Source organism: Diplodia seriata (assembly GCF_021436955.1).
Source record: "Diplodia seriata strain FDS-637 chromosome Unknown scaffold_8, whole genome shotgun sequence".
In the NCBI taxonomy this organism is placed as follows: domain Eukaryota; kingdom Fungi; phylum Ascomycota; class Dothideomycetes; order Botryosphaeriales; family Botryosphaeriaceae; genus Diplodia; species Diplodia seriata.
Genome location: NW_027117315.1, coordinates 293482 through 315181, shown reverse-complemented (window position 1 = coordinate 315181; position 21700 = coordinate 293482). Strand labels below are relative to the sequence as shown.

The 21700-nt window shown below is 58.8% G+C and overlaps 5 protein-coding genes across 5 annotated transcripts; 2 read left to right on the top strand and 3 right to left on the bottom strand.

The window, feature by feature from the left end:
- Nucleotides 1-1428: 1428 nt before the first annotated feature.
- Nucleotides 1429-2463, bottom strand: SLS55_007695 (uncharacterized protein; the record flags this gene model as incomplete). The annotated part of the gene is made up of 1 exon (XM_066779111.1): nucleotides 1429-2463. One exon carries the CDS (start codon nucleotides 2461-2463, stop codon nucleotides 1429-1431), a length of 1035 nt encoding a protein of 344 aa, XP_066629915.1.
- A 6447-nt stretch (nucleotides 2464-8910) lies between these two features.
- On the top strand, nucleotides 8911-10366 carry SLS55_007694 (uncharacterized protein; the record flags this gene model as incomplete). Its single annotated transcript, XM_066779110.1, has 4 exons — nucleotides 8911-9135; nucleotides 9455-9582; nucleotides 9769-9925; nucleotides 10304-10366. The coding sequence occupies 4 exons, from the start codon at nucleotides 8911-8913 to the stop codon at nucleotides 10364-10366; spliced, it is 573 nt and encodes a 190-aa protein (XP_066629914.1).
- Nucleotides 10367-12505: 2139 nt separating this feature from the next.
- Nucleotides 12506-13310, bottom strand: SLS55_007693 (uncharacterized protein; the record flags this gene model as incomplete). Its single annotated transcript, XM_066779109.1, has 3 exons — nucleotides 12506-12749; nucleotides 12926-12949; nucleotides 13000-13310. The coding sequence occupies 3 exons, from the start codon at nucleotides 13308-13310 to the stop codon at nucleotides 12506-12508; spliced, it is 579 nt and encodes a 192-aa protein (XP_066629913.1).
- Nucleotides 13311-17237: 3927 nt separating this feature from the next.
- SLS55_007692 (uncharacterized protein) lies at nucleotides 17238-17960 on the top strand (the record flags this gene model as incomplete). The annotated part of the gene is made up of 1 exon (XM_066779108.1): nucleotides 17238-17960. One exon carries the CDS (start codon nucleotides 17238-17240, stop codon nucleotides 17958-17960), a length of 723 nt encoding a protein of 240 aa, XP_066629912.1.
- An 807-nt stretch (nucleotides 17961-18767) lies between these two features.
- On the bottom strand, nucleotides 18768-21465 carry SLS55_007691 (uncharacterized protein; the record flags this gene model as incomplete). The annotated part of the gene is made up of 3 exons (XM_066779107.1): nucleotides 18768-18799; nucleotides 19211-21069; nucleotides 21128-21465. The coding sequence occupies 3 exons, from the start codon at nucleotides 21463-21465 to the stop codon at nucleotides 18768-18770; spliced, it is 2229 nt and encodes a 742-aa protein (XP_066629911.1).
- Between the last annotated feature and the right edge of the window lie 235 nt (nucleotides 21466-21700).

Sequence of the window (21700 nt, the reverse complement as noted above, 5' to 3'; positions counted from 1 at the left end):
AACCCAACCGTAGACAGTACGTCGAGACTTAATGCTTGGAACATAAACCTTGGGAAACGACGGAGCCATGGAAGCCACGCACTACTGGCGGTTGCTTCCAACCCAAAACCCCCCAGCTCGAAGGAAGCGAGCAGCTGGTCGGATCCTTTAGACGCGACGCAAGAGGTTGGGGGGGACGATGACCGGATAAAAATCCGGCTCTCCAAGGATGATCGCTTCAAGTGCGGAGGGAGGGGAAAGCATCGAACGATCCCTGCAGCAGCTTGTCGCAGCCTCACCGAGCGCAGCCTCGCACCTTCTTTTTTTCGTTTTTCTTCCCTCCCCTCCCCCCCCTCAGCACGGCAGGCCTAACCCTGTTGGAGAATGACTCGCAGCATTGGAGATGCGTGTTTCGTGCGGGGTCAGTAGGGAAACCGTCCGTTGGGGAAGGAAGCTTGTTGGTTGGTTGGTCGGTCAACCTTGTTCGGACGCGACAAAAAAAAAAAAAAGTTTCGACGCTGTGATACATACATACATACACTTCACCACCACCACCACCACCACCACCACACGAGCAGGGCTGATCATCGGGTGGAGAGATCATTGTCTCCGCTTTGCAACGCGTTCGATGCTGTATGTATGCACTTGAGCCCCGCCCACCCACCCAACTCACTCACCGAATACTCCCAGTCGTTTTTTTGGTCCAAAGAAAAAAAAAATAAGGAAACCATCCGATGTCGTGTTGCTGCTGTAATCCGACGCTCTTGACGTGGGGCGGGACACGGGCGTCAAACCCGATTGTTCGAGTCCATGCTAGCTAGGCGTCTCGTGTCGGTGGTAGCTCTGACAGGTAGGTGTGAACAAGGTCTTGTTTTGGAAGCACATACATACTTCTGTTGCACATCTAGCGGCATCACGGGAGCAAAAGCAGTAAGAAATAAAGAAAGAAAGGAAACAAGAAAAAATCAAAACATTGACGGTCGACGTTAGTGAATCCCTGGGGTGTGGACGAGAAGGGGTCATCCATGATCCTTGAGGCGTGGCAACAGTTTGTGGGGAGGAGGTGCAAGGCAAGCAAGAGGATCATCGCTGTATGCTAGCCCGACATTTGGATTCCCGGTACGTGATCAGAAAGGATGCAAGTGATGGGGGGCGGCAAAAAAGGATCTGAAACGTTGCGGGCATCAGCGACACGTGTGAGATTGGGGATGCATCTCTCGCAATTTCCTTTCTTTGCTTATTGGCGTTGCGACCAAGCATTTCCACGCCATGCCAATGACTTTTCTACGGACGACAAAAGGCGCTAGTGGAGCATGCGTCTATGAGGAGGGTAACATTTGGTGATTATCGGTGGCGTAGTACGAGAACGACGTCATGAGTGTTGGAGCCTTGTCCCAAGCTTTCGACTCGAGCCTCCCCACCCATGTCAATCAACAACCCCTTGATCTACTACACGCCAGGCATGCCGATGACGGCGCGATATGCCGGAACGCCGCGCGGAAGGAAGTAGATGAGCCAAATGGCGGAGAAGGCGACGAGCAGCCCGGTGAACTTCTCAAACCACGTGTGGAAGAAGGCGGCCGTCATGAGGAGCATCCACCAACTCAGCGCCATGACCCCCAGCGACACCTTGACCCCGAGCCCAGGGTCCTTCTCGTCGTCGACGACGACGGCAGCCGAGTACGAGTGGCTCTCGCGCTGGGCCTCGGCGCCCGCCGTGCGCGTCTTGCCGTCCGCCATGACGATGCGCCGGCCGTCGCGCAGGCCCTCGGAGCGCAGCACCGCGGGCAGGATCTCCAGCCAGAGCAGCAGGCTGCCCAAGATCAGCAGGAAGACGTGCCCGCTGATGTCATGGCCCCCTTTCCACGCGCCGCCGGCGACCTTGCACGTCGCGGCCGTGATGTACTCGCGCGCGTCCGACATGGCCGCGCGCGCGCCCGGGTCGTCGCGCACCAGCTCGCACTGGCCGCCGGTGAAGCGGAAGAGGGTATCGATGAGCGGCGGCCCGAAGAACCACTGCGTGACGAAGACCCAGGCGAGCGTGACCAGCGCCCAGCGCAGCACGCTGCGCGCCCGACGCGGCGTGAGGACGGGCCGCATCGGAGGGCCCAGGCTCGGGTGCGTCAGCACGAACAGGAACAGCGCCCCCGTCGTCCACGCCCAGCCCTTCTTGACGAACAGCACGTTGAAGATGTTCTTCTTCTGCGCAAAGTACGACGGCGCCTGGTCGACCGGATGCGATTGCGTCGTGGCGCTGTAGGGGGCGTTGCGCGTCGTGGGCGAGATGATAGAGAAGACGGAACCGAGCACCAGTGTGGCGGGATAGATCGACAGGAGGAGGAGCTCGAGGCGTGTGGGCAGGAAGGGCGAGAGCCGTGCTAGAGACGTGCGGTGAGGGCTTGTGCTGTCGTTCTCCATGGTGGCGTTGGGCGGAGGCTCGTTGTAGCTGCCGGAGCTGCGGGACGGCTTCCGTCGAGCAGACATGTCGGATCGGTGTGGTTGTGGTGAGGGAGAGGGCGTGGAGGTGCTGCTGCCGGTGTCAACTCGATCGTGAACCTTTCAGCGAGATGACGTCGCACGTTGCACGTCGCCCGCAGTCACGTGCGCCCGACGCGCCACACGTGCGCGCCGCCACCTCACTCGAAGACGTCGACCCGTCGCAACGGCTGCAGAGGCTGTGCCTTCTTGCCGGTGCAACGCTGTCTGGCTCTCAAATTTGCAGGAGACTGATTCGTCTGCCTCACACACCCGCGTCTCGAGTTAAACGATGTTTTGCGACCACATCCTCACAGGGAAGCTTAACGTCAAACCCAAAAAGAGATGGGTGCCCGCCCTACGAGCCTGGGATGCCGCTGCTTACCCCTGAGGGTTGCGTCGAAAATCCTCCCCAGCCTTCTAGAAGGCGGATCCTTAGCCGACCGCGCGAGAGCCTGGGAGCAAGCCACGGCGGCGCCCGACACGGCACACGCCCGCCCCTTGATCCAGCAGCGCGGACCTAGCTGACTCGTGACGGCGAGCGACGACGGCAGCGTGCTGTGTATGTAAGGCAACACCTTGATCCCCTGACTAAGGGCGTGCTGGACTGCAGCGCGGCACGAAGGCTACCCCAGACCGGGCGGACCTCATTGGGCCGGGTTGGCGGGAGTTCGCGAGCTTCTGGAAGACGGCGGGCGGGCCATGGAAGCTGTGGATAAGGGGCGATGGCGACGGTACTATAAAGCCGTGGACGGCCCGATAGAGCTGCTCGCCCACGCACGCTCGAACCCTCCCGCTCGCGCCGCTGGGCGTTCTTATCGACCCGCGCAGACACCGCCAGCATGCCCGCCCGCCCTTCTGGAACAGAGCGTTGACAGCGCCCGTAAGGCTGCGCTTCGTCAAGCACGCTCCCGACCTGGAGCCTCTGCTGGCCCCGGCCGCCGCGGCCGACAAGCCACGTAACCCGCTTCTGTTGAGCCGCGTCGTTCTCCAGCCCTTCTGGAAGCCGCGATGGGGAGGCGGGGCGCCCAGTGCTGATGTGGCTCGAGAGCGGCGGTGCGCCGCACAAGTTTCGGGCCTAAGCCATGCGCGGGAAATCATCTGTTGGTCTTTCGGCGACGGAGGCGGCTTAGGATCCTGCACGCTGGGAGACGAGATGGTCGGGTAATCCCATGGCGGTCTCGGTGGGTGCCTGCGGGAAGTGGAGACCATCGCCGCTAGGCCCAAGTGCTGATGTCCCTGCAGTAGTTCCAACATTATCGAGCTTACTCAGAAAGTGTCGCCGATAAGGTGAATCCTCTGCGGAAAAGCAAAAGTCTGCTGACAGTCGCCCCCCAGGCGAGGGAGGTGGAATGAATAAGCTTCGACGTACGAACTACGAACCCGACCTCGCGTTGCTGAGCCGGTGGCCGCGGCGGCAGGGATGGTGCGATGGTCGACGACAAACGCTTTCGTAATTGCCTCTGGCTTAATATTGCACCAATCACCCGGGACACGAGTCTTGTGCGAGCAAACGGCCTCATGCTACGTCTGTTGGGCAACCCAACGGCACCGAAGATAGCACCTCTCACAGGCTCAGGTAGTCAGCTGTCGTTCCCTCACCAACGGGTGGCGCCTGGGGAACACAGCAGCTGGACGCACAGTTTCGAGATTCCAGATCCTGCTGCTACCCATGCCGCCAGGACCAGATCCAGCACGGCTGGTGGACGGCCGCATTGGGAGATCGATGATGAAAGGCAGCAGACGAGCATGGTCCGGATTGGGAAAAGGAGCGTCCGGATGGGCAGGATTGCTGGCCTGGTAAAAATTTTGCTCACCGAGCTTTGAGTCGCTCAGCCTTGTGCAACGACGTCCCGCAAGCCGGGCGATTGGATCCCGAGAGCCCCGAGAGGGAGGGACAGCGGTTGACCTTGCGCGGCGCCAGTCGTTCCCGGACAAGCTGAGGCCTGAGCGGGCGGAATGCGAGATGGGCCATATGGCGATCGCCGCAACGACGGAAAATTCTCGAACAAGGCGCGCTCGCTAGCAATCTCGCCAGCCCGCCGCCGCTCGGCCGGGCCGCGACGGGCATGTTCATCGCCCTGGGCGGGCAAAGGGTCCAGCGGGCGGAGGGCGAGCATCGCCTGCTGCTGCCCGGGATGCTGATCAAACAGGCAGCAAATGAGCGCCACCGCCAGCCAACGGTGCCGCATCCAGCGCGATCGCCGTGATCGCCAGGGGGATCCCAGAGGCGGGCTGGGCTTGGGATGAAGAAGCCAAATGACGGACTGGCGCGTGAAACGTTGCTCCCAGAGGCCAAGGCGGGGCCGTCGGTTCCCCTGCGCTGGCCTCGCAGCAGCTGCGACGCGTAGGCGTCCGAGTGGCTCCCGGCGGGCGAGCTGTCTGTGTCGCTGGACCCGGGGCGTGAGCGTCTCTCGATTCGGGGAGGCTGAACATGGGATGGCATCTGTAACGGTGACGGCGCATATGCAAGACGCCTCCTTTTCGCAGGGCGGCGGCCCACTGCCACGTGCGGCCGGGATGGGACCTCCTGCACAGCTGATCGCATCCAACCCATCCCTGTGTTCGCTTCCGCCGGATTGGAAGAGCCGATGCAGCAACCTTGGAGCTAACGAAGCCTCGCAACGTTCTCCCGCGCTTCCGGCCATCCCCGCAAGCGCACCTGGGCCGGCGCGGCTGGCCAGCTCTTGTTTCTTTTTGCGCTGCTGGATGTGACAGCGCTGCGACTCGCCGGCCGGCAGCCACCACGCGGCGGCGCGCTGCGGAACGCGGAGATTGATGTGCGCGCCATGAGCTTCGCCGGCAGTCGACTCGTCGCTCTTGCGGCCGTTGGCGCTCGCGACGCTCCGCACGCCGATTAGGTTGGCGGGCGCGGTGCAAGCCGCAGTCTATTCGCGACCGCGTCGCGTCTCAGGTTGGCCCCTATGTATTCGGCATCGTCATACCCCAACGGCTACCGTTTTGGCGAGCAGTTCATCGGACCAGAGCTGCGGGCAGGGCGCCGCAGAGCGGCCGATTCCTGGGGAAGACGCAAGCGAGAGGGCGAGAAATGGCGCGGGCTGTGGGCTCACAGGCTGGCCTGTCTGTGCCGCGCAGTCTTTTGCCGACCGACGATACGACCGGTCAACAAGTGCAAGACAGCCGTCGTTGGCGTTTTGGGAGCGCGGTGCGTGCGACCCGCCGTCCTTGCAGAACAAAGGCGCGGAAGGATAGGCGCAGCTCCCAGCGCGGAAGGCTTGCAGGCGCATCCGGCAGATGCGACGTGTTTGAGCGATCAAAAGGCAGATCCGCGTCACACAGGCAGCGCAAACCGGGTCCGCATTGCTTTTGGCGGCGGCGGAAATGTGTGCGTTCGCAGTTAGAGTGGCGGCGTTTGCGCTGGCCGCAAGGGGACGGGCGTTGGAGGCGATCAAACGGAGACGTGCGCCTTCGAGAGGTCTTCCAGAAGCCCTAGGCAGTGATTGGAGAGTGCGGCGCGGGCCTCGGCTGCGCCGTGCTGCGCTGCTCCGGGCCTCATCCAGCAGCTCGCCTGCTGCCCAGCGCGCGCGCGCGGCGAAGGACGACCGTGACGGTGGCCAGCGAGTCCACGTGCGGGGCTGGCGCGCCGCTCTGACGCAGGCCGTGAATCAGCGGTGATAACGCTGATATGATGGTCCAGCTTGCCGACCGCCGGTTTGGGTCGCTGCGAGCTTACCAGCGACCCGGGCGGCGGCGGGGGGCGAGGCTGGAGGCTGGGAGGCAGCAGGCCTCTCTGGGCGTTGGCCGCGGCGGCGTCGCAGCTGGAGACGCACATCGATGCGGCGTCGGATGCCTTCCCGCGCGCTTCTAGCACGCTTTAGCCCGCTTTGGCACGGGTTCTAGTCAGGTTCTAGCGGGCTTCAGTGCCTCAGGGCCGCGAGTCACGGCCCAGCGCGCATTGACGGCAGGCTCACTGGCCGCCGGCCGGCCTGGGGCGCGCCAGCTGTTGCGCAGCGTCAGACGGGCGCGGTGTCATCGGCTGCTGCGGTGGCGAGCGGCTGCATCCAGGGCGCGGCTCACTGCAAGAGCGTTGGCGCGGGCGTATGGGCGTTGGCAGAGGCGCGCTCCCTGCTGAGGCCGGCGTGCTGTGGTGGAAACGGGCTGCTCGCGTTAGCGGAATTTCATGCCAGGTACGAGACCGCAAGCCAGGGGCATCCCTTCCGCTGGAACTGCTGGAACATCTGTGCCGTCGATCCCCTTGCCATTTGCTCGAAATTATGGCTTTTGCGCAGAGCAGGGTCTCCTTTGAAACAGCCCGAAGAGCCGTCGGCCGGCACGTCATGTCATGTCTGCGAAATGCGTCCAAATTTCATTTGTCTCTCGCTTCCTGCCAAGCTAGGTTGCAGTGCTTTTGCGGTGGAAAGGGGCATGCTCTATATCTACCACCGGCGCCCATCCTCTACCCCATCCCACGCATCCAAGCCTCCACCCTCCAACCCAAGGCGACGCCTCTCTACCTCCTCTCTCTCCTCCCGCCGCAAGTGTTTGCTTGCCTGTCCCACCCCGGCCTCCTCCCGCAACTCCTCGCCCCGCGTTCGCCTCTGTGGTCTGCGACACCAACCCGCCTCGCTTGATAATTGTCGCCTCCGGTCCTCCGCCTCGCACCGCCCCAGGCCGCATCCTCCCGCCTTTCTAATCGCCCCGGACCCGCAGCTGAGAAAGCTGCCGCTTACGCCAGCACGCATTCGCCAGTCTTTTCCGTAAGTCCTCCGCTGACTGACCGCCGCTGACGGCGTCTCGTGCGAGCCTAAGCTAACACTTAAGCAGGCCACCACTTGCAAGATGATTCTCCGGGAGACCGCCTCTGCCTCTACCAACATGGGCCGCGGTGCCTACGACACGACCGGCACGCCCAAGCCCACGAACCCGCCGCCGCCCAAGCGCAGATGAGAACTGCCACGGTGTCCGCCTGTCGCCTGGCCCGCGGCAGCCAGTCAGCACGACTTCCTCACCTGGCTGGCCTGGGTGATGCGTCGTCGCGCTAGCGCTGTCCTGGCCAGGAAAGCCGCAGGGTTCGGCATCGTCCATCGTAAGTCTTGTCCCGAGCGCCCGTCAAGCGGCGACACCTTGCATACGCACACCGCATCAAGTACTGACCTCGGCCCCTGCGCAGACGCCTTGCCATCCCTCGCACGCACGTCTTCCGCTTTCTGTCGCCCCACACTTTATGGCCTTCTTCGACGTTCGACTCTCGGTTACTACGACTTTTAATACGAGCGACTGCGACTTACCTTCGACATGTTTAATACCCCCTCGAGCGATTCGATTTGCGAGCGGCCTGCTTTGCTTTGCGCCGCAGTGTATCATTAGTAGCGACGGACGCCTCCTTGCTTTTCTCCATGCCAAAAGTGTTTCATCAGGCGTTATATTAGATCATGGGTTTGCTCACGCAAAAGGGGATACCAAAATGGGGCTGCTTTCGTTATTGACCCTCTTGGCTTTTTGTTTCCTTCTGTTTTCGCCCTCCGTTTTGGGAATATTGGCATAGACTTCGTTTCGCACCGCAGTTCGTTCTGCACGCACACGCAACGGCTTTTTGGGGACCTGTACTGTACAATACGCAACTCGTTCGGATTCATGAATGATCGGGTTCTTTCAATTCCGGCGCGACGGGGAGATGGTCTGGGAAGCCTTTGTCTGTGTGTATCATTAGAGAGCATTGCCGTCTTACTTGTGTGGACAGGGAGAGACGGCGGGCTAGTAGAACATGCACCTAATCACGATTTGCATTCTCGACAAGTCTGTTCGTGAGGAGTGGAGGAGCGCCATCCCGGGGTTGCGGGCGTGTGAGTGTGACGGTCGCACAGGGCTGCATCGGAAGGCGGTCCCGCCGACTGTCACCCGCGCTGGCTGGCTGATCGATTGGCACATCCATGAAGCCGGCGAGAGATCTGGCGGGCATGCCCTGTTTCCCGGTCAGCGCGCCCGCCTGGGGCCGCCCGTCGAGCCGCCCGATTCGGCGAGCAGAGGCGTCACGTATCTCGCATCCAGTTCCCGTGTGCCGCGTCGCCGCGAACCCTTGCTTGTGCGACTTAGCGGGGCGGACAGCACCGTCGCGGGACCAGGGTTGGTGCTGTTTTTGGAGCGAGGCTTGTTGTGCTGGACGGGCAGCGGCCGCCAAGAGCGAGCGACCCGCCTGCGGCCCGCTGCAGCGACGAGCACCCCACGTCGTCACCGCCCAAGCTACCCGACCTACCTCACCTCCAGCAGCCAGCGCCCCCGCCTCCTCTCGTACGCCCGCGCTCCCGTCCTGCACTCCGGTCTCAGACAGCGCCCGCGAAGAAAAAAGCCAGCGCACACTCACCGACCCGCCTGAGCCCAGTGGCCGCCCCCCCGACGACGCCGCCCCGGCCTCCGTTTCCATCCCCCCCCCTCTCCCCGCAGCAGCCCAGCAGCCCAGCTAGCTCCGCCGCCGCCACGCACCCACCACCCGCAGACATGGCGAACATCAATTGGCGCACCATCAACGTCGATGCGCTGGACCCGGACTCGCCGGCCAACTTCGACATGGCCTCCCTGACGCCCTCGGTCGTGCCTGTCGCCACGGCCGACGTGCAGACGCTGGCTGGCCAGATCCGCCAGCTGCTCAGGGGCGGCGACAGCGAGGGCGCGCTGAGGGGTGCCCTCGAGAATGCGCCCTACGGGGCTGATCAGCAAGGGAAGGTGAGTTCGCTTCGGTCGTCGCCGCGGGCTTGCCCCGGCCCCGGCCCCGGCAAATATTGGAAGCATCGCAGGCATGGGAGGGGCGGGAAAGGCTATAGGAGGGCAGTCGACGCGCTCTGCTTTCGGGCGGCGTGAGAAAAAATGCGAACTGCGCGTGTGGCCTGAATGAGGGGATGGGGGCGGCATGGGGCCAGCCATCCATCCATCCTCGGCCGGCTTTCTCCTCGCCCCCGGCCACACACACACACCGTTGCGGCGGCGGATGGCGCGATGCTTTTCCTGGCGTGCGTTTGCTGACCCCCCAATGTTACTCCCGCAGGACGTCCACACCGCCACTGTCATCGAGGTCCTCCAGTCCATCCGCGCGTCGGAAATGTCCCCTATCTTGGGCCGGATATACCAGTCTGAAGGCGGACCCGAGGTTCTGGACACGCTTATGAAGTACCTGTACGTCTTATCCCATGCCCGCATTGGGTCGTGCGACAAGAGTCGTACGAACCACTCTGGTCTTTTGTCTGCGTTTTTGACTGGCCGGCGTCTCCTGTGATGGCTCAATTCCAACGTTCCACTTCCCCTTTCAGGCGGCTCAACACCTGAAGACATTGCGAGGCTGGATATTGACCATGGTTACAGCTACAAGGGCATGTCCCAAGGCGCCCCGTCCAGCGGCAAGTCGAGCCTGACGCCCCAGCCAACCGGCTTCTCCCAAGTGTCTTCGATATCCTCGCGCATTGGCAGCGGCGAGGGCGGCGGCCAGGCCATGAGCGTGCTGCTTAGCTGGCACGAGAAGGTACGTTAAGTTACGCTTTTCACCCTGTCTCAGCGCGTGTGCAGCGGTGGCTTTTTGGCAGTTCCCGTCTCCACTTTTTCCCAAATCAAACCAGCACAGTGCCGCATTTGGCGTCGCCATGGCCGGTTCGGGAAGGCGGACGTGTGGCAGCGGCTCTTTGTGGCTTTTCGCACATACCTCCTCCTCCCCTTGTTGCAGATCATATTGGCGCGGTTGCACTACAACGCTTCGCGCTGGGCGAAACTTGGCTTACCCTTCTTGTTCTCTGGGTCTTACCATGTCACCATATCGTCCCCCTCACCCGGTGTCTCTACTTCCTCATTCCATATTTCCGCATCAGATGAGAGCTTGGACTAATTGTCACTTTTTCGCATGCAGGTCGTCGAGGTCGCCGGTCTCGGAACCATTGCGCGCGTCATGTCGGACCGGAGGACTGTGTAATATCAGTTCAGTCAGCCCAGGTTCCATTGCCTCATTCCGCCAAGTAGTATTCACGGAGTGAGGCAAAGAAGGGGAACAAAGTCCATGCTTAGAAAGAGAGAGAAAGTGAATCAGAAGAGAGAGAGAGAGATAGCGCGAGCGGGAGGCGGCGGGCGATGTCACACAAAGAGAAGGGTTCTCTTTTATGCCGCGGTGGCTGTGTACATTCTTGCGTTACCGTAAAAGTAGCATCGTTCGGCATCTGCCGAGGATTTTCACCACCACCACCACCACCACCACCACCACCACCTTATTCATGCTTCATGCAAGATTGGTTTTTTTGCCTGCCTGGTCTGGTTGCCTTCTTTTTTTTTCCCCCATTTGCCGTTTCCTCCTCTCCTCTCCTCGATGCTACCTAGGAGTTAGTCGTTTCGGAAGAAACCATCTTTGCCGCTGATTGAAATGAGCTCCTCCTTATTTCTTACACGTGCTACTTGTAAGAGCGCTTTGCGGATATAAGACGCTAGCGTTTGGATTTTAACGTCTTTATGCCGTCTTTCGGTGAAAGTGAATTAAGTAGGTGCCTACAAATTTAACCCCCCCATTTCCAATATTTGACCCCCCCGCCCCCAATCATTAACCCCCCCTCATTCCTAGTCGTGCACCACACCTAAATTAACTCCGATTTATATAAAACTTTTTTCTAGGCATTTATATATGCCTTTCTTAATATCTACCAAGTTACATCGCGATACGTCCAATATATAAGACGTGGTGCTGGTAGAAGTTCCGCCCTACTAAACTAGAGTAAAGTGGTGTTCCTCGGGTATCCGTGCGGAGGCTTACTTAAATTAGCTTAGCGTTACCGGATTATTAATATTCCGGCCGGCGCGGCCCGGGCCCGCAATATCTTCCACTTAACCCTCGCCCGCAATAGCTACCTACCTACCCGTAGCCCAACCACCGTTCTAGCCACCGTCGCGTTAATAGATAGGCATGCTAGCGGTGAGATCTTAAGTGAATTCTCCGGATTCGCATGGTAATTTAGTAGCGAAAATTAGAGAATAGATAAATCTCCCGGAGGGAAGGGGGTCAATAATTGGGGGCGGGGGGGTCAAATTTTAGAAATGGGGGGGGGGTCAAATTTGTAGGCACCATTAAGTATCTCCTTTTCTTTTTTTTTCTTAAAAAAAAAAACGGTTGGTTTCCGAATTTATAGCGGTTTCCCTGCAGGGCGGGGTTTGGAATAGGTAGAGAGGAATGCTGTACCTTTTTTTACTCTTTAGCTCTCCCTCCTGTCTGGTAATTTTTTTTTTCGGGTTGGGACTGACTGGAATCAAAAGGAAGAAACCTTCTTGAATTTCGACCATCCTCCTTCCTTCCTTCCTTCCTTCCTCCTTCCTCTCGGGGGAGGGATTATCTAACGTGTAGGAGGTAAGGTGGTCTGGTGAGCATCCCGGGAAGGAGGAAGTCGTTGATGCGGCGCACGCGTGCGTGCATGGATGGGTGTTGGATGGAGAGAGCTCCTCCTCCTCCTCCTCCTCCTCCTCCGCCGCCGAGAACAACGGAGCGAAGAGATCCATCCGCCCTACCATAATTGGGAGTGGAGAGGGGAGGGATCTCCCATTCCGAAAGCCTAACCGTTAAAGGAACGAGGGAGGAGGAGGCCGCACGTCCGTTTCACGGTAGTGGTGGTGGTGGTGGTTCAGGAGCCGCACAGCCAGCCAGCCGACCAGCGAGTCAGATCACGACAACGATGAGAAGACCGGTAGTAACCACCATAACGATAGTGGTGATGGTGAGAGGGGCTCTATAAGATCTTGTCCTGGCCTCAGCTTCGCTAGGGGACTATATCATTATATTTATATGGGCAATCATCATCATTCACCCTTCATTCTGAGTCTCCCACCGTGACCGTGTCACCCTGGTAGCTGCGAAAGACGATCCATTGGGCCTACCGGCCACCAGCACGACTCGAGAACCAGTCAATTCCGAGTAGTTGCACCAGGACCATCCGATCCACCAGTCGCGTTACGGCGACAACCAGCCCCTAACACCATCTGCAGCCTTCGCTGCCTGCTCTCTATAAGAGCAGGCCTCCCCCTTCACCCTTTCTTCTACCTTATCAAAGACTTTTCGTACATAGAACGTAGCTGAATGTCAATTCACTATCGATTCATAACAAGTGTCCTTCTGCTCTTCGCGTCTCTCAGCAGTCGGAGGGGCTTTTGGAGTTCTCGGCTTGGGCTCCTTCAGTCCCTTCTCGATGAGCTGGCGGTCTCGTTTGCGGTAACCCGCCTGTTGTTCTGCTTGGTGGGCCCGCCTGGCATCACGCTCTTCTTCCGTCTCCTTAGCAGCGCGTGCAGCCTTCCATGGCCCGATATACTCTTTGTTGTAATCGTATCTGCGCTGCTTTGCCTTGGCGAAGTCAACCGAGGTTACCAAAGCATCGGTAAGAGGATAATGGGTGCAGGCACCCCAGTAGGTGATGTTGTCGTAGGATCCGAACGGACAGAGAGCGTAAAAATCCTCGTGGCAACGATTGTGAACCAATGTTGCCCCCTCTGCTTGCGGTCGTACATCAGACTGTGGAAATAGTTCTTCCTATACTTTGTTAGTACTCACTCATACAAAGTCAAGAGGATTACACTTACTCCTTCTTGAGAATGGTCGGACTACAGTGTCCAGCATTTCTTTCTCTGAGACCTCCGCTTGCGCTCGTAGCCGCTCCAACGTACAGATGACTGTGGTCTTGTGCGCTCGGAGCGATGAGCATACATCCGTATGACCCCCAGTTTGTCGTGTCAACCCAGGGTAGCTTGCGGGTGTCGTCGACCGTGGGAGGCTTCGGAGATGAGAGAAGCCTCCTTAGATCTGGGTTGGTGTGTAGAGCAACAAGAGCTGCCCATTCCTCAACAGGCTTCTCGTGCAAGGCCTCACTCCAGGGAATTGACATTATGTTCATGGTCAGTCCACGAAGGATCTGGGTGATTGTGGTCTCGAAAGCCGAAGGCTCGGAGGCCTCTGCCACTTCAGAATCAAGATTCTTCGTCGACTGCCATTTGCACGCATGTTAATGTGAGTGTGCTTCCTCGTAACGAGTGAGGGGAGGGATCAGGGCACGGCTGTTGAGTAGGAATGAGCACTCACCATGGCTAAGCTCGTGGAACTGGTGAGGGATCTATCAGGGAGGAAGATGTGGTCTGCGGACCCGACTGCAGGGACGTGACTCTGCGAGAGAGGCGGCGGCAGGGTAGTGGTGCAGGATGAGATGGCGTCGATGGCAGGATGAAGACTGGAGGTGAAGAGGCTGCAGGAGGAAGCAGGCAGAGCTTCGTGAGTGAGCCCGCTGCATTATGGCGCTAGCGGTCAAGCCGTGTTGCAATTTGGTGGTGTTTGGTGAGGAGTGTTGTATTGGAATGAGGAGAGAGGGTGGGCGACCCTGAGGCGGGGGTCGCTTATATATCCTGCTCATATGACTAAGCTATCTGCTGGTGTTGCAATGAGTCGGGAAGTCACGACTGACCAGTTTGGAAGGCACAAGTTTCACGCGCCTCAGGCACTTCCAAGGCCTCAGGCACACCTTAGTCCTCTTCCGAACCCACATACAGAATGGAATCTGCCTTACAGAATAATTCTCCATGGGATAGGTAGTTAAAAATAATATCCGGATGTAAATGTAAGTTTTAAATTCGTATACTTACGTCTGGATCTTGTATTCAACTACCTACCTTAATATTTCTTTTGTCACCCGCCGTGACGGTGAGGCTAAAGATTCCGCATTATTATGCTGAAGAAATGGTCATCTTCCCGTTTTTTAAGAGCAGCAAACTACGTATAATCCGATTGCTTACTCCATTCGCCATGTCCCGATGTTTGCTCCAACTGCCCATATTCCATCCTGATTTACTTTCGTTCCAACCCTCCAAACACCGACTTCCCAGGCAGAAAGACAGAAGTCCCCCAGTCCAAACACCAAACCATCATCGTCATCTCAACCTCTCCTCCCCCACCCCCCGCAAGCACTCCGCACAACACGACTCCCGCGACCCATCCACCCCCACTCCCTCACCACCAGAACCGCAGCACGGCCTCCCCCTTCCACTCCTCTCCCTCCTGCAGCCCCTCCTCGGCCACGACCCCCACCACGCCCAACCCCAACCCCAACCCCACCCCCCCGAAACACCAACACTCCCCAGCACCCTCTCTTCCTCTTCCTCCTCATCGCTCGCCGCACCAACAACATACCACCCATCCCCATCCCCATCCCAAAGCCCCTCCTCCCCGTCCTTCTCCTCACCACCACCAGAAGACCTCTCCTTCATCCGCGCCTTGCTCCCCCGCATCACCAGCCCCGGCCGCGGATTCGCGCGTCTCGCCGCGCTACTACGCGCGCTGAGGAGGGAGTTTGTGCGCTTGAAGTGGTGCGGTGGCGGGGCGGGGACCCATGCCGATGCGGAAGGGGAGGTGTCGGTGGAGGCGGTGGTCGTGGCGGTGGCGGTGGAAGAGGGGGAAGAATAGGGGGACGAAGAAGGAGAAGATGAAGGAGAGTTTGAGTCTTCTTCGTCGTCGTCGCCGTCGTCGTCGATTACGATACGCCCCGCTAGTCGCATTGTGGGGATTCTTATCGGGGCGGGGCGGCGGCGGGGGGGAGGAGGAGGAGGAGTGGATGGGGGAGGAGAGGTGGGAGAGGCGGGAGGGAGAGGGGGAAAGGATGCCAAGGCTGGAGGAGCTGGAGCTGTTTGCTCCGAGGAGGAGGATGACGATGTGGCGGCGGCTACGTCGACTGTCCCCGTTGCTGCTGGACGGCGGCGGCGGCGGTGGATCGGCTTTTTGCCGCTTCTTCCTTCGTCGTCGTCGTCGTCTGCTGCTGTGGCTCCCTTTCCTACTATCAGCCGGCGCATTGTTGGGATCATGCTTTCGGCTGATCTGGATGGTGGTGGTGGTGGTGGTGGTGGTGAGGATGACGATGACGACGCCGTGTCCGCGGCCTGGTGCGTGGTGGTAGGGCGCAGCGCCTGCTGCGCGTCGGCAAAGAGCTTGGAGGGCATGTATTGCACGACGACGGTGTGGGAGTGTGGCAGGGAAGTTCGTATTTTAACCAAATTTATACCGTTGACGGCGTGGGCGAAGATGGTACATTGAGAGAGAAGATTCGTAGCCGAGGCGGGTGTGGAATGCCATGGTCGGCTTCGTTTGCCCTTCTACCACGGCGTTAGAAGGGGTCCATGTAAGCTTTGGTTCGAGGGGTCCAGCTACCCGCTTTCTAGAGTAGACTTTGAGACCCTCCACGAAAAAAAAGGGGTTCGAGCGACGTGGTTTGGCTTTTGCTTAAGGCGTTGTCCAGTATATACGTATATCGGAATGGGAAGATGATTAAAGAAGAAAAGAGATAAGACGGGCGATAAGGGGTTTAAAGCTGTTATTAGGTTACCAGCATTTTAAGCTTACTTCGGCGGGTAGTGGAAGCAAATGTCTAAAGGTAAATGTAAACAGTCTAAGCTCTTCCACGCGGGCAGTCAACGACGATATTTAGATATAGTAGTAAGTTTATATATATCTACGTTAAACCTTACGATTCGTCTACCTATAAAAGTATAGCGGTCGCCTTTATAAGACTAGATTCTTTTACAACTACTAACCCCATGTGCCTTATACATAGATTCCGAAACAAAATATTTAAGATAGGTAGTTAAATATAAGATCCGGGTGTAAATGGAAGATTGAAATTCGTGCATTTACATCCGCATCTTGTATTCAACTGCCTACACTAATTTGATGATGTAGTGTTTGTGTCGGGTAAACGTGGGCGTGCAATTTCTTTTGTCGGCCGCCGTGCGGGGGTCCATAACTTTTATGATGACGGAGACATCACATGCGCACGGTTGCCGGAATAAAGCGCCGAAGATGCGGACGAAGCCTCGGACTGGCCAGGGTGTGGCTGATCTGCACGGCACACGGCGATAGGGCCTGGGCGGGTGCTGCTGACGGCATGCGGGTGGTGATTGGAGAGGAAGCAGCGGATATATGTTAGCGGGCTTGAGCGGAGGGGCGCGGAGCAGGAGGCACGGACGGGTCCACGGCCCACGGCACGTTTGTCCCCTCGGCTGGCGCCAGCCACAAAGCAGATGGTGGATTCAGCCTCTCGATTTGATTTTGGTGCTGCATCGAGCTGTGCGAGGACGTGCAAATCGATCAAAGATCAAGTGTAGATGGGTGACGCGCATGTCCAGTGGAGAAGGCTCGGAGCGGCAGGAATCGTCGTCGGCGAGTGGCGAGGGTGAGTGGAGCAGGGATGCGTGCGGAAGGCGGGTCACAGTTGCCAGTGCAGATCACCCGGCCCGCCAAGCACGGTGATGTATGAGTCGTGAGGTCGCGCATGCGGGATGCTTTGAAACGGGGCGGCTGCAGAGGGTCCTGAGCGTGTGAGCAGGCTGTTGAGGGCTTGGGCTGCGGGACAAGGGCTTGGACGCGGCTAGCAGGCGGTCTCCCGGCTGGGCGCGACGTGACGCGATGCTAGGTTTGACGTCATGGGTCTGGATTTCGACGAGTCCGTTGCTTCCATTCGGTCGAGCCTTTCTTGGGTGCCGCGGAAACATGGTTACCTATCCTTATCCCCGCCCGAGGGTCGCGCCTGCTCAACACGTCAGACCCAAGGACGCTGCTCTATAACCCGACCTCTGTCCTCCACGAACCTGGCTCTCTCCTACACTCCGCTGCTACCCACCGCTTCTTCCACATTGTTTTCGTCGCATCTGGACCGCATACTTTCCACAAGCAGCCTGTCCGCATCGGTCCATTCCACGCCTTGCCGCCACAACAAGGCCGCTCTCCCTTCCGCCCACGCCACCAGCGACACCGCTCCAGCCTCCACCACCTCACCACCTGAGCCATGGCTGTCATCTGGGGCCTCGACCTGAAGGACATGCAATGGGGCAAGTTCAAGAACTCGTACATGTGGAACACCGAGTACCACCTGCGCCGCACCAAGTTCATCGTCTACCAACTCGCCATGATCTTCTGCGTCGTCTCGGAATCGCTCGGCACCGCCGTGCTGTCCGACTACATCGACCAGCAGCGCCTCGTCGAGCGCCGGAACCCGCGCGCCTCCGTCTACAACAACGACTACGTCGGCGCCGCCTCGTACAACATCTTCGTCGGCATCTACGTTGCCACCATCTTCGGCGCCGCCTTCTTCTTCGACCTCTTCTGGCCCGAGCGCTACGAGTCCCCCGCCGTCAAGACCGCCTGGCGCGCCTGCTCCGTCCTGGCCTGCGTCTTCGCCCTCGCCTCGGCCCTGACCATGACCGTCATCACCGCCACTCGCTCTGCCTACGTGACCGGCGTCGACGCCAACGAGGCCACCCGGCTGCTCGATGCTGCCAAGGGCCAGCCCCTGCGCTACCGCGAGAACCCCCGTGCCATTGCCAGCATCGTCTTCCTCTGGCCCGGCTTCGTCGCCACCGTCGCCAGCACCGTCATCATGTGGAGGAGCCTGAAGCACAACGATGCCCTCGGCCCCAAGAGCACCCGTGCCCGCGAGGTTGAAAAGGGCTACGGCGGCGCCCCCGTGATCGACGGCCCGGTCGATGCTACTGCCAACGGCGGCGCGTGAAGAGACGATGTACAGTCACCGTGTCTCCTTTCGTTTCTTTCTCCTTTTTTTTTTTAATCGCTATGTTTTGACGACTGCATCATGATGATACCCAACCTGTACTATAGAAAGGGGAATGGGACTCGGGCTGGATGAGAGGAAGAACAATGAAAAAGAGTAACGATAGTACCCCCTTCGTGAGGGGCTGAAGCAGCGGCGTACGGGATCGGTGGTTGGTAGGGTTCTTTTGGACTTCTTATCTCTGTATTACTGCACCATTGTGGCCACTTTCAATATTATGACTGCATCAAGTTACTTCCCGTATGCGTGATTTCGTATTAATATATCTCATGTAGAAAAACCTTACATAAGATAGGCAGTTGAATATAAGATCCGGACGTAAAGATACGCTTTTTAAACTTACATTTCCGTCCACATCTTGTATTCCACTACCTATGTAAATTCTCTATAACGCGATTAACCTGGCAACTATCGTCGTTGCTATAATGGTCACTGTTGGCACAGCAGATGGCAAAACAATCGGGCCTACTTGTCACGATCCCAACCTGGGGTCTACCACCCCACAGGCCGATATCTTAACAACCCAACCTATGCATCGTGATTCTGCCACTACTCGTAGGTAGTTGAATCCAACGTCGGAACGTACTTATACGTATCTAAGTCTCGCATCTACGTCGGTACATTAGATTCAACTACCCATGTAGTAATATAATAGTAGTAGCGCGGTCGACGGAGCTTAAAGAACCTAATAGTTCTATTACTAGCCTATCGGCCGGAAGGGGTAAGATAGCGTTACGATACCTATAGCTAGTAGAAGAATCTATAGATGTAAATAGGCACTATTAGCACTTCTATAGGTGTAATCTTGTGTGGAATGTTCTAAGCATCCGATGCCGTTCGTGTTGCTGCTACTGCCGCAATCCCCACCGGGGACATAGTATACAAGAAACAAAAAAAAAGTGTTTTGGAAAGAAAGAAAGAAAAAAGATAGAAAGAGCCATACGATACGATACGGCCAACAAACGAACGCCACGCTCATGCACGCATTTATTACCCAACCAACCCAACTCAACCAACACTACCAACGACACTACCTCACCTCAACCTCACCCCACCCCCCCTACTCCTCCCACCCCCACCAAACAACCTCTCCAACGGCGCAAATGGCCCATCACCATCCCCATCCCCACCACCATCCCTACCCCCACCACTCCCCGCATCCCCGTTCCCATCACTCGACCCCGGCAAACTCATCCACCTGGGCGCCGCAAAGTCCGCCGTCTCGAACGTGTTGCGGATGCGGTGCGTGAAGTCGCCGAGCCAGCCGCCCTCGGCCTCCGCCGCGTCTTCCTCTGCCGCGCTGGAGAAGATGTTGCGGTGGTTGTTGTTGTTGTTGGCGGCGGCGGAGGCGGAGGCGCGTGACGACGAGGAGGGGCCGAATGCGGACGACGACCGCTGTTGCTGTTGCCAGGCCGCGGTGCTGGTGGCGGTGCGGGTGTGGCCGCCCGAGGGGCGGAGGAGGAGGTCGGGGGAGTCGTTATTGTTGTTGTTGTTATTGTTGTTGTTGTTTGGCGAAGGGCGCTGATGGGCGGGGCTGGCGGTGCGGCGCGGGGACGAGCCGGGGAGCGGGGAGGGGGAGGAGGACGAAGAGGAGGGAGCGGTGGCGGAGACGGAAGCGTTGTTGCTGCGCAGGCCGAGGGCGCTGGTGGTGCCGGCGAGGAGGCCGTTGCCGTGGACCTCGCGGTCGATGAGGGCGCGGCCCTCGCGCCAGCCGGAGAAAGCATTGTCTATCTCATCATCGTCCTCATCACCGATCTCCATGTACTCGCCCAGGCCGATGACGCGCTTGGCTTTCCCGTACAGGCCGAACAGCGTGGCCGCGACCGGGATGAGGATGAGCGTGGGGAACCAGCTGGAGAAGCCGGAGCCGAGCGGCGTCAGGTTGACGAGCTTGCCGAGGAACGAGAAGAAGACGGTTTCCTTGTAGATGTCGCCCTCGAAGAAGGTGATGAAGTTGTAGGCCAGCGGCACCGTCAGCTTGGCCACCTGGCACGAGTACCAGCACGCGCTTTCGGCGTACGTCTGGCGACGGACCAGCGCGCGGTTCCCCCAGATCTTGACCTCGGTGATGGCGTAGAGGGCCGACAGGACCATGTAGAGTAGCCAGAGTGCTGCGATGCATTGTCCGGCGAAGCCGATCTTGGAAGCGGAGCTGGGATGGTGCACGACGGTGCGGCTGATGATGTTGACCTTGGCGGAGATGGCCTTGGTGAATTCGGACCAAACGACAGCAGCCGAGGCCAATCCGAGAAAGACACTCACGGCGTAGTAAACGGCAGGAACAAGGTGAGTGTGCCAGTGGTAACGCATGCGAGGGCTGAGCGTTCTTCGGCCAAGCCGGGACCAGAAGTTGTCCCGTCGCCAGGTAGAGCCAGCCGTGGCATCGAGCTTTTGGGTGCCCGCAGCATCGAGTATGGCCTGTGTGAAAACGGCCGAAGAGACCAGCCGTGCCCATTCATCTTCAAAGCGCAGCTTCGCGTGTCTTGCCCTCTTCAGCCGTCGTGTCAGGTCGGCCAAGTATTTCTCGGTAATCACTGACGGAACGGTGGTTCTTGGAGCGCCCACGGATCTTGACGGCTGTGCCTCCAGTAGAGATGCAGTATCCGCCAGCTCCTCGATCCATTCTTGAAACTCTCTGGGCGCCGAATTTCTCTTGTTCCTTAGCTGCATGACCTGCGCCTCGTACTCCTCCAACTTTTCGATGGCATCTTCAAGTTTCTCATGAACCTTGGGCGCATGAGCTTGGATTCTCTTTAAGCGCTCCACTATGCTCGCGCTCCTCCAAAGATTCCTAGGCAGAGCCACAAGGCCATGACCCATGAGGTAAATGGCGAGGATGAGACCCCACGCGTAGGCTAAAGCCATGACCAAACCCTTCAAAGACGTGAAGTGGAAGCCATTGGACATGATGAAATATATAGCGCCGACAATGCTGCAACCAATGATGATCATCCAGTACTGCCCGTTGGAGCGAAGCGAGTAAAGGAAGCGCGATTTCGGGGCCAGGTAACCGGCATCGCTGTATTCGCCGAGGAGCGGGAGAATTGCCCTGCAGGAACCGAATTAGCCTCCTCACATGCAATGCCACGGGACGGCGGGAGCCATACCAAGTAAGGACGAAGGTCAACCAGTATCCGATGCGCCAGCAGACCAGCAGCGCCCTGTCGGGCAGCCAGACACCCCTTCCGCCCTCGTCCTCGCCATTGACGCCCCTCACGCTGCCGAGGTCGATGGGCACGAGCAGGATGATGCTGGCGGGCAGGGCCAGGGCCAGGAAGACGGGCACGAGCAGGTACGCGGGCGTCTTGCGCAGCGGGAGGAAGTAGCGCAGCAGCAGCAGGACGAGCAGGCAGTTGACGGCGACGGAGACGGAGAAGAAGGCGTTGGAGCCGGCCGACGACCGCCTGACCAGGGCGGATGCCGCGGCTGCGAAGTCTCCTCCCATGGCGCGTGCGGTGGACATGTCAAAGGTCGAGATGGGATGATAAGCGGGTGTTTGGGGGTGCGGAAAAGGCCCCCAGGAGTCGCAAAACGTGGTTGGTTAGGGATGGCGTCGCGCGCGCATGTCTCTCGCACTGCCGGATGCGTCGGTGGGCGTGGGACGGGGCGCAGATAGGCAAATGTTTCGGGCGATGGGTCGAGTCGAGATCGCCAGGTAGGTGGCCGGTTCGGGCAGTTGG